This window comes from Leptonotus elevatus, chromosome 15 (genome assembly GCF_054856555.1).
Source record: "Leptonotus elevatus isolate MCC_2025b chromosome 15, RoL_Lele_1.0, whole genome shotgun sequence".
Taxonomy (NCBI): domain Eukaryota; kingdom Metazoa; phylum Chordata; class Actinopteri; order Syngnathiformes; family Syngnathidae; genus Leptonotus; species Leptonotus elevatus.
In genome coordinates this window covers 1,294,843-1,307,097 of record NC_141253.1, presented here as the reverse complement: position 1 = coordinate 1,307,097, position 12,255 = coordinate 1,294,843, and the positions used below count along the sequence as shown (strand labels likewise).

Below are 12,255 nucleotides of genomic sequence, written 5' to 3'. Positions count from 1 at the left end.
ACAAATCTTTCACTTTGGCCGGAGTTTTTAGAAACCTTTGTTTGTAAAAGAAGAAAATCCCATGTATACATTTGCCTCCTCTCTCGGTATCTCCTCCAACAATTTGCCTGCTTATCTTCGCATCGCCGCTCTTGCAACTGAAAGCAGACGTCAGACGCATGTCATTTGGAGATAAGACTTTTATCATAAACTCCAGTCCATCTATCTTTAGCAGAGCTTGAATAGACAGAAGAGGAACCATTTCTTACTTCTTCTTTTTTTCTCGCGCTCGCCCCATCCAATAGCTCAACACACCCAGCATCAGTGATTTTTCTATTTAAAGCTGTAGTCAAATGATTTATTTTTTTTTTTGCAGTTTCCTTAGACATGAGATCTGTAAATCTGCCATTGCGTTAAAACTAAGAAAATAGTGAGTGAACAAATAGAAAGTTCTTCTCTGAAAAGGAGCCAAATGGCAAAATGATGTCCACGTCACTCACCAGGCCAGACTCCGCCTTTTAAAGCAATGCTCTTGCATTCAAGTCACAGGTACGACAGAAGACCTTGAGGTTGGGGAATCAAAACGGGCAAAAACAATACCTGTTAAATAATGCACAATTTATTTTTTCCCATTTAATTGATAAAATAATCGGTAGAATACTCTATTCTAAAAAAAAATACTCAATAGCAGCATCCCTAATTTGAAGCCTCGTCATTGCAAAGTGGCCCGTGAGCTTATTAGCAGGTTGCAACGGATACAGAGAGACTCGGAAATTCTCAAAAAGGCCTACAAATTTTTCATGTCCATTTTTGAGCTCTTGCCATCAAGCCTAATCTGGCCTCGTGTTTTGGACTCATCGTAATAATCCTGTTTGCCTCTGTTGGAAGCCTGTGCGCCAACCTTTACATGCTTTAGCGACTTTGCACAGCTTTGGCGAGAAAAAAAAATGGGGAAAAAGTAATTTCCGCTGCCGCGTGTGTGTGTGTGTGTGGAAATTATGGAGGGAGAGAGAGAGAGAAAAAAATCTGATCCGATCATATTGGCCCTGTTTGGAAAGTGCTTTAGTTGGCCTCAATTCCGTAAGGCTCTTAAAGCCCGCGAGCATTAAAGGACGGTTCAGTGGACTGTCACCATAGACGGGGAAAATGAGTGGCCCGCATTTTAGTCACGTGACAACAGCCAAGCATCGGAGCTTTCAAGGGAAGATGAACCCAATGACACGTGGGCTGTGAATCATTCACTCGTTCCTTAATCGCTATATATGGATTTTTTTTAGTTGACTAAAAAGTCCACTAAAAATGACTGTATAGGGAGTTACGGAATGATCAAGGATGCCAAACGCTGTTCGAAATCATTTATGATTCCTATCCCTGTTTATTCCAGTAACAACTGTTAATTCCTATGGAAAGTTTACGACTTTTTTTTTTTTTTTTTTTTACAAAAATTTGCTACCATAGCCACAAACTGGTTTGAACTGGAAAATCATTTAAGTCGAATCGAATTGTTCCACTCTCAAATCGAGCCATCCTTGAACCATTTTGCACCCCACATATTGAAAATTGTATCAAATATTTTTTTCGTAGAAAGATTGCATACTCCTACGAGCCACATTATGAGGGGATAACCAATACACATTCAAACAGCACAACACACACGCCAACAAAAACAACAACAACAACTTGACAGCACTGCCTGTGACACTCTTCACTCTCACTATGCTCTCCCCTTACTCAATTTCCACTACTAAACTCTGAAAACGTCTGGCTTCACTAGTTTAATCAACTTTGTCCTTCCTTTTCTCCTCATCTCTCACTCCCTTGTGCTTCACCCCCCCCACCCCCCCCCGCCCCCCTTCCTTGACTTTCCCCAACTTTCCACCTCTAGGCTTCGCACTCCTCCTCCCCCTCTTCCTCCTCCTCTTCCTCTCTCTCCTGCCACCTCCAGCCGTCTGTGGCGGCCATGGAGGAGGCGGGCTCTGGGCTGGGCCTCAGCATGTCCGTCTCTAACTCCTACCTGATTGGCCAAGCCGCCTTGACCACGCCCTCGGTGAGTGTCCATACGTGACACGGTTTGCACTTTGAACGTTTGAGGCTCGTCTTTTTTTTGTCTTTTTTGGTTTTTTTGCTCCCCCAATTCCAATTACTCAATTGTCAATCATGCTTTGTTGTGGCCATGTTGTTTGTTTGTCGCATCAAGTACAGTACAGATTGTGTGGGGGGGGGGGGAAAGTAATTGGTAGAATTACAAGTACACATTCATCAAGCAGACTCTGAAATGAACTTAAGTACAAAAGTGAAAGTGAATTTTTACTGCCATTTATATAGCGACATGACATGCTCATGGAAGAAGGGGGAAAAAATGCTGGACACGCCATCAAAACATGTTCCCATAGTTTTGCTAATGTGAACAGGCTAACAAAAAATGCTAAATATGCTAAAACAAAATACATCTTGTATGTGTTTTTCAATGACACTGGGGGAACTGAGCTCTGCCGTAAATAATGGAAATCATCAGGAAAACAAGTACATTTGTATCTGTTTCCGTTTTGCAGCAATTAGCATTAGAATATAGCAAAATGTCATCATTATTCACAAATCTATTTAGAATTCTGAGTAATTGAGGCTTTTTTTCAACATGGCCCTGGTTCATTTCCTATGCTCTGCGGCCACCTGCTGGACGTTTGTGTCATAACTACCATTTCTTCAACCGTTCTTTGCAGTTGAGAGGCTGCATCAAAGTCTTCTGTATGCTCGAGCCCAAAAAACGTATCAACAGTTTCAAATAGAACGTATTTATACGTTTTTTGGGAGCAAATGAGTTAATTATGCCTTCGATATAGTAACTGTATATTTCCTTGGTTACCTCCTGCTACGGATTGTGACCAGTCGCAGCCGAGCCACTGCTTCTTGGTTGACCCCGCGCTGTTCGAGGTTCCCCCTCGGGTGGCGTGGTGCGCGGGGTGCGTCTCTCTCGCGGAATGCCGCACCAGATGGACCTGATGGAAAACAAATTCCTCTCGCTTCTGCTCATCTTTCCATGTCGCCTTTTCTTCTCCTCCTTCCAACTGCTTCTCCTGCTCCCCCTTTGTGGCGTCTCCCCCCCCTACTATCCTCGTGTGTTTGTGTGGAATGTTTGCGTTCCTCACGCCCTGGGGGCATAATGTTTAGGGGGGGGGGGGGGGTTAGTATGCTAAGGAAAGGTGTCATGTGTAAATCAGTTCGCTGGGTTATTCCCAGTGTGGGTGTGTCTCCCATTACACAATTTAAAGTGAACCGCCACTTTATTGCAGATTTTATTTTGTTAGTGAGAATATATATTCGCTATGACTCACGGCGCATGTTTGTATGCGTCGCTGCTCGTGTTTGTTTAGGTAGCAATCGTTTGAAGTTGCGTAATGACAGTAATGTGGATGCTTGCTAATTTGTGTGAGCTCATCTGCGGCGTTTTGTGTCGGATGCAAGCATTAAGCTCGTTGACATTGTTTGAGTGTTAAAATATACGTTTGATATGCCAGTTTTAGTCAATTTTTCCGCCTCTTATTTGTAAAACTGCAAGTTAGTCTGCTTTTCATTTGTTCAAAGTGATGTGTTTTAGAATTAGATTTCATTTCAATCATTTTTGATGGTTGGGGTTTGGGGGAAACGGCTAGGAAATGCATCATGTCAATGAGATGTCCCCACGATGATACAAAGACGTGTGTGCGTGCGTGCGTGCGTGCACGCGCACGTGCACGTGCATTTGTCAGTGTGCTGGTATGAGCTGAAAAGGCAGCTGGTATTTGCAACATGTTCACACTGGTTAGTGCTCAGCTCCCTGCAAATAGACAGACAATCATTTCAGTTGGCAATGCGCGCGCTTCTTTCTTAACGGTACATCATCACATTTTGCGCCAAATGAGTAAGCCACGCCTTAATAAAAGCACAAAAACATCACCTGCCATGATCAATGAATGGGATGTCAAATTCCGTTGGACTTTTTCCAGCAACACACACTTTCACTTTGGCCAGCCCACAGCACCCCCTGCTGGCGAGATTGAAATTGGAAAAAGAGCTGAGCTTTTATGGAGCTATTGTTGAAGTAAAGTATGTGCAGACAAACAGCTGAGGTGAACAATACAAACACTACCACAATTATCTGTGGGGGGAGAAAATCCATTTTTTTTTTGCAAAAAAAAGTAGTTCATCAACTTTAAAGTTCCTTAGAAAATGTTCTCCTTTTAATATATATATATTTGGGTAAAACGATATTTTTTTCTCTCTGCTGAAATCAGTTTATTTTACATATTTATTTTCTATGTTATTTTTCTGAGGAAGGCAGCAGTGATGGCCGAAACTAGTCAAGGTAAAGCAAAACTTTTTTTTGTCTTAAAAAAGAAAAAGAAAAAGAAAAACATAGGACTACATAGATTTGTAGGCAAGATGAACTTTTCCTTACCCTGAAAAAAAAAGTCAGATTTTTCACAGGGAAAAAAAGCCTAGACCTTAAGGGGGAAATTTTTTGGGGGGAAAGTCATATTTCAGTACATGCATAAATAAAATAGTATCGCTGTTTTTATATTTGTTTGTCACAATTTTCCTTGTCTTCTGATTTCAAATTCACTTTATTTTGAAATAGCGATAATAACATTTAAATGCAGGCGCAATTTAGCTTACATAATATGACGAGGTGATAAAAGATTGATTTGACAGTCATGCCACGCGACGACGTGGCCCGCTGTGAAAATGAGTTTGAGACCTCTGATGAAAGCGCTGCCATGCTGTCTGTTTTCTACTTCTTCAATGCTGTGCGATGCGTTTTGTGTTCACGCCCACGTCTTGTCCTCATCCTCGTGCGGGTCAACGCCTTCCCAAGCATCTCCTCCGCCTCTCACTCGCTCTCGCCTCTGGTTCCACCGTCTTCATTTTTTTTCAAGCGATCTGATTGGCTCTTGGTTCTTTGTTTTCTTCTTCCTCTTCTTCCTCCTCCTCCTCCTCTTTTCTTGCTTCCGCTCTTCCTGGCGAACCTTCCCGCAGAGCGTGGACCAAGCCGCCTTGACCAGCGCCGCCGCCGACGGCAGCGGGGGAGGACCCGGGCCCGGCAGCTGCCCGTCCGGCTCGGCCGCAGCGGTGGCGGCCTGTCCTCCCTCCGAGTCGTCTCACGGTGACTCTCCCCACGCGGTGAGGACGGACGTTGTGGACATTGAGCGCTCGGAAACGGGCTTGTTAGATTGTGATGTTGAAGAAGAAGAAGAAAAAGGAGAGAGAGAAAAAGCAGTCAGCGGCGACCTGCTGAAATCTTGCTCATGATCACTCTGGCTGTGTTTAGAGTCATTCACTAATTCCCAACTCCCTAATCATACGGGATCAACATAAATGTTCCATCACATGTGAAAATCTGCAATAGAGCAGCCATATAAAAAATATAATTTTACTTCGTTTTTCTCCTCCCCACACACCTTAAGCACATTGAAACTTGTTCATTATAAATTATGTTATAAATTCGAGTTAAATTAATTAATTACAAATAAACTTATGTCTAATTATTATTTTTTATTATTATTATTTCAGAAATATGTTATAATAAGCTAATGTGTGGGAGAAGGAGGCGATCAGCGTGTTTGAAAACAAATATTGTGCGATTAATTAATCAGGCCCTAGTAAAAACAAAAACGAACATTCCTCAGGCGTTCTGTTACATTTTTTTTTGCTGTCACATATCGACACCTTCCTAAAATAATCGCCCAAGTCATCCGATTTTTCAGGAAACACCCCAAAAAATGAACCATTTGCATCACGAGGACTGAGATGATTAAGGCAAAAATTAAAAAAAAATTGCATAAAAAAATAAATAAAGACTTAGGCAATTATTTTAAGAGTGTGACGATATGCAATAACGGGTAACTTGTATTGCTTTTCTCATGTCATCGGTTGTTCACTACTTTTCAAGATGTATTGTTGGAAACCAAATCATGGCGAGGGAGTGATTCCGAACACAGCCTTTTACTCATTGTCCACTAAGAATCGCAGTGGAGCATGTTTTCCTACTCTGCATGCACTCTAGTGACACCTGGTGGCCGTGATGATCCTGAGCCTGGACCCCCCCCCCCCTCCCCCCGGAAACAACCAAAGCCCCTCACTTCACACCCCTTTCACGCTGCCTCACGTCTCGGTTTTTTTTCCCCCCCTCCTTTAGAGCGAGAGTGCAAATGACGAGGGTGGGGAGGGCGAGTACGTCAACTTGTACTCGTCCAGCCAGGCCAATGGCGAGCTACCTCTCTCCCTCAGAGTAAGTAGTAGTAGTAAGGTCGGAAGAAGGTGTTGACTCGGGTCGTCACGACAGGGTGCAAAAGCAAAATGAGCTTCCGATTGAACCCTGGAAGTGGCGGCATCGCGATGCCAATGTGGCGAGCATGGCTTCTTCACGTCGCTTTCCTCCCAGGCTGCTCGTCATGGCCGCCTTTGCTGCTTCGTGATGCTAACCTCCAAGCTAACATCTCACATCTTGCCGCTTTCAAAAACAATACCAATATCCCCCACCCCCCCACCCTTGGGAAATATTTGTGCATGTGGGGCAGTGAGTGTACAGTTATGTGGTTGTCACGATTCCTTTTGGTGTTTGGGCACAATCTGTGTATCATTTTGTTTACATTTTTAAGAATGTGGAAAAACAGACACATTATTTTTTAAATGTAAGGCAAGGCAGCTTTATTTTGATAGCACATTTCATACACAAGGCCTAAGTCGATGCGAGAACAAAAAATGTAACAACAACAAAAACCAAAACATTTTCTGCTCCCCTCAACGAGCCGAAATTCAAAAGCAGGCCACATAAAGGGAGTTTGATGTTAAAAGGAAACTCGAGGCAAACATTTTCTGGCAATATTGTCCACGCGCTCCCACGCGTCTAAACATTCTGATTAATATACCATCGTCACGGCTCACCTGTTTTCTGCATTCGGTCAAGTGATGGTTTGTAAAGCAAACCGAGGGCAATTTGACGTCAATTTCAGTCAACAGCAGGGGGCGGTACAGGACAAAATGGCGGCCCTCTGAGTGGTTGAAAATGGATGGATGAATCTGATGAATCATTATTCCTCAAATGTACAGTAATATTAATTAAAGTACTATGTTTAAACTAGTGGGGGCACATAGAACATATTATTGCAAAGAAAAAGTTACGATTGTCTTGAGTTACTTGTTTGACCCGTTTGGACATTTGACAACAATGACAATCCTTTCACCTGAAATTGGATCACCTTTCCAAAGCAAACGGATCAATTTTTGCTTTTGCTCACTACCAAACTTCCATGACCAGTTGAATATTAAAATCAAACTACTCATTCATGAAGATTGAAAAAAATTCTGTTTGCATAAATTACCAAATGTCACTTTTTTCTTTTTGATTTGTCCATTTGCAAATTAAAGGGACTGGTACACGGATTGTGAGTGTGTATATATAATGTTTGTGGTTGTCAATATTCCTTTTGGTGCTTGCCGTGGGGTGTGCACTGTAGCATGGAGTGCTGTGTTGTGTGTAAACCAGGTCGGCTGTTCGAACCCGCCCTCCCCGAAGTCATGCGTCGTCGTGTCCTTGGGCAAGGCACTTGGCACACGTTGCCTCCAGTGCTACTCACACTGGTTGTATGGAAGGTGCGAATGTTTGGTGGTGGTGGTGGTCGGAGGGGCCGTAGGCGCACACTGGCAGCCACGCTTCCGTCAGCCTGCCCCGGGGCATGCTGTGGCTACTTAAGTAGCTTACCGCCATCACAGTGGGAATGTGTGAGTGCATGAATAATGTATCCATTCCTCTCTAAAGCGTCTCTAGAAAAGCGCTATATAAATCTGATGCATTATTATTATTATTATTATTCAAGTTGGGTGTGCCGTGGTGCCGTCATTTAATGTTGGTGTTTGTTTGTCGTGCGTGCGTCAGTCAACTCAACCCAAACCAAATTGTGACGTATTTGATATTTCCAGAAAGATCGATTTGAGGGTCCATGACACTCGCGTTTGAAAATCCGTTTGCTTTTCAATCAGGAAACGATCACGGCCGACGACGTGCTCCAAGACCCCGCCCCTCCGACGCCATCCACCAATAGCAAAGAGACTATGGAAGTGGAAAGGTAAGGTGTCGTTTTGGCTTGGAAAATATACGTTTGAATGCATAAAAATAAACAAAAACCCCACGCAAAATTAACATGAAATGTCCAGAAAATACTTAACAAATTGTATTACATTCAGTTATTACGTGAATAATTTTATTACAACTAAAGTGCTTAAATGAGAATTAAGTTGATATATTAGTACAATAAAATTTCAAGTGAAGGAAATCAAAATGGTGCAAAAAGGATGTCCAGTTTTTATGTTAGGAGAAGAAAGTTTAAATAAAATGAAATAAAAGTTGTACTGCCACAAGAATAATTTTTTAAAAGTAATTTCAGTGGAGGAAAAATTTGCCATTTTGTGATGGTGTAAACAGCTGTGATAAAAGTACTGTAGAATATTTTTACTTTTTTCTCATGAATATGACTACAGTATCCTCTTAAAAATATGACATTTCTTAAATACATTATTTGCAACATTATTGTCTTTTTTTTTTTTATTAGTCCTGTTGCCTCCCTTTACGATGCTAACTGCTAATGTTTTTCAGGAGGCAAAAGTCGGCGGAGTCGCCGGAGGACAGCGAGGAGAATGTGGACGAGCTCTCGCTCATCGATCACAAGGAGATCATGAGCAGGATAACACTAAAGCAGAAAGTAAGACGACCAAAACCACTTTTTTTTTCTCCTTTCTGTTTTTAGCGACCGCCGCAACATCAGATGTGTTTTATCCCTTAGTTCAACGCGGGCCAAAAGTCACCAGCGAGGTTATTATAGTCAATGAAAGCAAACATGATAATGAAAACGATTACTTAACATTACTTTTGTAGAAATGAAATTCACTTCACCTTTGAGACAAGATGGCAGCAAAGCCTGAAACTTGCACTTCATCATAGTTCCTCAGCACCAAGATATGCTACAAGATAATGGCAAAGCACTGCTTTTGTCCGAATGTAGCTAAACCCCCTGCTACTGGCGAACGACTAAAAATGGTTGTGACTAATTGACATCCCCCTAAACCCCAGAATGACGACGGGCCGGATGTGCGTGCCGGATCCGGAGACATTTTACTAGTCCACGCAACAGAGACGGACCGCAAAGGTAAAGATGAATTCTCACGTCGTCGTCGTCGTCGTCGTCGTTGTTGTTCTCTCCTTGACTAACAACGGATCTCCGCCCCACAGATCTTGTTTTGTACTGTGAAGCCTTTTTGACTACATATAGGACGTTTATAACCCCCGAGGACCTCATTAAGAAGCTGCACTACAGATATCCTTTTATTCTTTGTCACCTTTTCACATCTGTGCCTGCAGTTTACTGTGGGATTGATGTTTGTCTCTTGCCACGACAGAGAACCCTCGCTTATCGTGGGGGGGGGGGGGGGGGGGTGCGTTCCAGACCCGCACTCGTTGGCTGGCTAGCTCGCTAGCTAGCTGAAAATTAGCACATCAAGAGGCCATATAACATTTCATATATTTTTACCCCGTCCTCACATTATAAACACTTGAGCTTTTTAAAACACACTTATATTTATTAAAATGCACTTTTTTTTTTTTTAAGTATTTGTTGTGCCTACTTAAACAGTCTGCTCTTATTTAAACATGAAAGTGATGTTATTTATACGACATTGCCAAAGTGCGCTTGATTCAAGTTGTTTAGAATCCACTCACAGTTGTCGTTTGCTGTACAAGTGACACACAAAAAACAAGAGAATTAAACTGTAAACACCAAAACATTTGTTGAAGGCTGCTAGCTTAATGCTAACATATTGTGCAGTATGACAGTGAAGGCCCACAACTCTAACTTAAGAATGGCCTGCATAATGTTTAAAAATAAAAAATAAAAAATGACTCTAACTTAAGAATGGCCTGCATAATGTTTAAAAATAAAAAATAAAAAAAGATGGCTTAAAAATCTTCAACATGCTTGGGGCGTGAATAATGATCCACAATGTAACAAGTGTTCAAAATATCGTACTTGATTGACAGTTTTGATGTTCCTTGACCACAAAGCACATACACAAGTTTTTGCCAAGGTCCAGACACGTTCAAGAAGCGAGTCAGCAAGAACACCTTCTTTGTGTTGGTGCGTGTGGTGGACGAGCTCTGGTGAGTAATTGCATCCAATGCTGCAAAAATTATCAAAATTGTAGTGTGGGATATTGGGTGAAATTTCTTTGCAGGTCAACATAATTTGACCTTGTGGCATCTTTTTGTTTAACGCTAAGAGAATTTTTTTCCCCCCATTTTTGAACATATTTTAACAAAATGAATATCATCTTTGAATTTCTCATCTAGATTTTTAGGATGAAAAATTCAAAGCATTAGGTTTTGTTTTTCATTGTTGCCATGGCGACATGCTGCTTTGCAAGAGATAAATGACACCATATTTTGACAGTATAAACGTGCCTGAAATTATTATTTAAATATTCCAAATGGCTACTACTTTGCAAATACATATTTTACTTGAAGCCAAATCAGCCTTTTTATTATGTGTGTTGACTGCACGCACCACAGGTGATAAAATAGTGACACAGAAGCAGACAGCAATTTTTTTTCTTTGCAGTTTTGGGTCACGACATTTACATATCATAAGTGCGGCTTTATTTCATGAATCGACATCGACCGTTTCATTCGTGGCCGCTGAGCTTCTCGCGTCAGCAGCGGTTTGCGATAAAGAGACTTGACATCTTTTTGACGCCGGCCACAATAAGGTCTGGTTTTCGTTAACGGCGAGTTTCCGCTCTCAGCCTGGTGGAACTGACGGAGGACATCCTGAAGCAGCTGATGGATCTGGTCTTCACGCTGGTCTGCAACGGAGAGCTCAGCCTGGCCCGCGTCCTCCGCAAGAACATCCTGGACAAGGTGGAGCAGAAGAAGCTGCTGCGCTACACCAACTCGCTCAAGCCGCTCGCCGCCCGCGGCGTCTCGGCCAGGTACGCCCGTGACCCCCCCCCCCCCCCCTTTCCTCCCCAACTTTTCGGTCTAAACTGGTGTGTTGGTGTCGTCCCGCCAGGCCTGGAACGCTGCACGATTTCCGCAGCCACGAGATAGCAGACCAGCTCACGCTTCTCGACGCTGAGCTCTTCTACAAAATTGAGGTTGCTGCGGCCGATGCCTGGTGCTGTTTGCGGTCGACAGAATGATTTGCTGATTGTTTTGCTTTGCGTTTGTCGGTGTCAAGATTCCCGAGGTGTTGCTTTGGGCCAAAGAGCAAAACGAAGAGAAGAGTCCCAACCTGACGCAGTTCACGGAGCACTTTAACAACATGAGCTACTGGTGAGCAGCAAAAAAAAGTTAAAAAATAAAACATCAGGAAGGTCCCGTTGCCCAATTCCTGTCACTTCCTGTATGTGTCCACCAGGGTGCGCTCATTAATTATTCAGCAAGAAAAAGCCCAGGACCGAGAGAAGCTGCTGCTCAAGTTCATCAAGATCATGAAGGTGGCTGCTCTCATGCCCACAGAAAATGTCCACCTTTTGACCGTTTAATTCATTTTTATTTTTTTTATTTTTTATTTTTATGACAGCACTTAAGAAAGTTGAACAACTTCAACTCGTACCTGGCCATTCTGTCCGCACTGGACTCCGCTCCAATCCGAAGATTGGAGTGGCAGAAGCAGACGTCCGAGGTGAGCACATGAAAGTCGGATGCTAAACGATCGCTTCAAATATCCGTGACTCAAAAAAAAAAAAAAAAAGTGTTGTCAGGACGGCTCAAAACGACTTGGAGGAAATCCACCTCTAGATTTTATATGAAGAAAAAACCCTGTTGTAATATTTTTTTTTATTTTCTTCAATGCTTCCTTTAGGGATTGGAGGAATATTGCACGTTGATTGACAGCTCGTCGTCCTTCCGTGCGTACCGGGCCGCTCTGGCCGAAGTGGAACCTCCTTGCATTCCGTACTTGTAAGTGCATCGCATTGCTTTTTCTCTTTCAATGCATTCTTGGTTTTTGCTTTTTTTTTAACGTCACTTGCCACACGCACACACACACACACACACACACACACACAGGGGGCTCATCTTGCAGGACCTGACCTTCGTCCACCTGGGCAACCCCGACCTCATCGACCGCAAAGTCAACTTCTCCAAGCGATGGCAGCAGTTCAACATCTTGGACAGCATGCGGCGCTTCCAGCAAGTGTGCGTAACCACGCGTCCCGGTCGTAAACTCGTAAACAATCTCTTAAGATGAG

At 42.8% G+C, this 12,255-nt stretch overlaps 1 protein-coding gene across 9 annotated transcripts in view; it reads left to right on the top strand.

The window, feature by feature from the left end:
* The window catches only part of rapgef1b (Rap guanine nucleotide exchange factor (GEF) 1b), a 44,226-nt gene that overhangs the window by 29,575 nt on the left and 2,396 nt on the right, over positions 1–12,255 (top strand). For 4 of the 9 annotated variants that reach the window (XM_086097736.1, XM_086097734.1, XM_086097733.1 and 1 more), the window contains 15 exons: positions 1,865–2,026; positions 4,993–5,136; positions 6,152–6,244; positions 7,996–8,081; positions 8,609–8,714; positions 9,083–9,158; positions 9,242–9,329; positions 10,076–10,165; positions 10,807–10,992; positions 11,073–11,157; positions 11,241–11,335; positions 11,421–11,499; positions 11,586–11,687; positions 11,868–11,965; positions 12,074–12,202. In XM_086097736.1, the coding sequence (XP_085953862.1) occupies positions 1,865–2,026; positions 4,993–5,136; positions 6,152–6,244; positions 7,996–8,081; positions 8,609–8,714; positions 9,083–9,158; positions 9,242–9,329; positions 10,076–10,165; positions 10,807–10,992; positions 11,073–11,157; positions 11,241–11,335; positions 11,421–11,499; positions 11,586–11,687; positions 11,868–11,965; positions 12,074–12,202 (1,619 nt within the window). The remainder of the gene's footprint in view (positions 1–1,864; positions 2,027–4,992; positions 5,137–6,151; positions 6,245–7,995; positions 8,082–8,608; positions 8,715–9,082; positions 9,159–9,241; positions 9,330–10,075; positions 10,166–10,806; positions 10,993–11,072; positions 11,158–11,240; positions 11,336–11,420; positions 11,500–11,585; positions 11,688–11,867; positions 11,966–12,073; positions 12,203–12,255) is intronic. The other 5 variants (XM_086097738.1, XM_086097737.1, XM_086097740.1 and 2 more) reach the window with 5 other exon arrangements.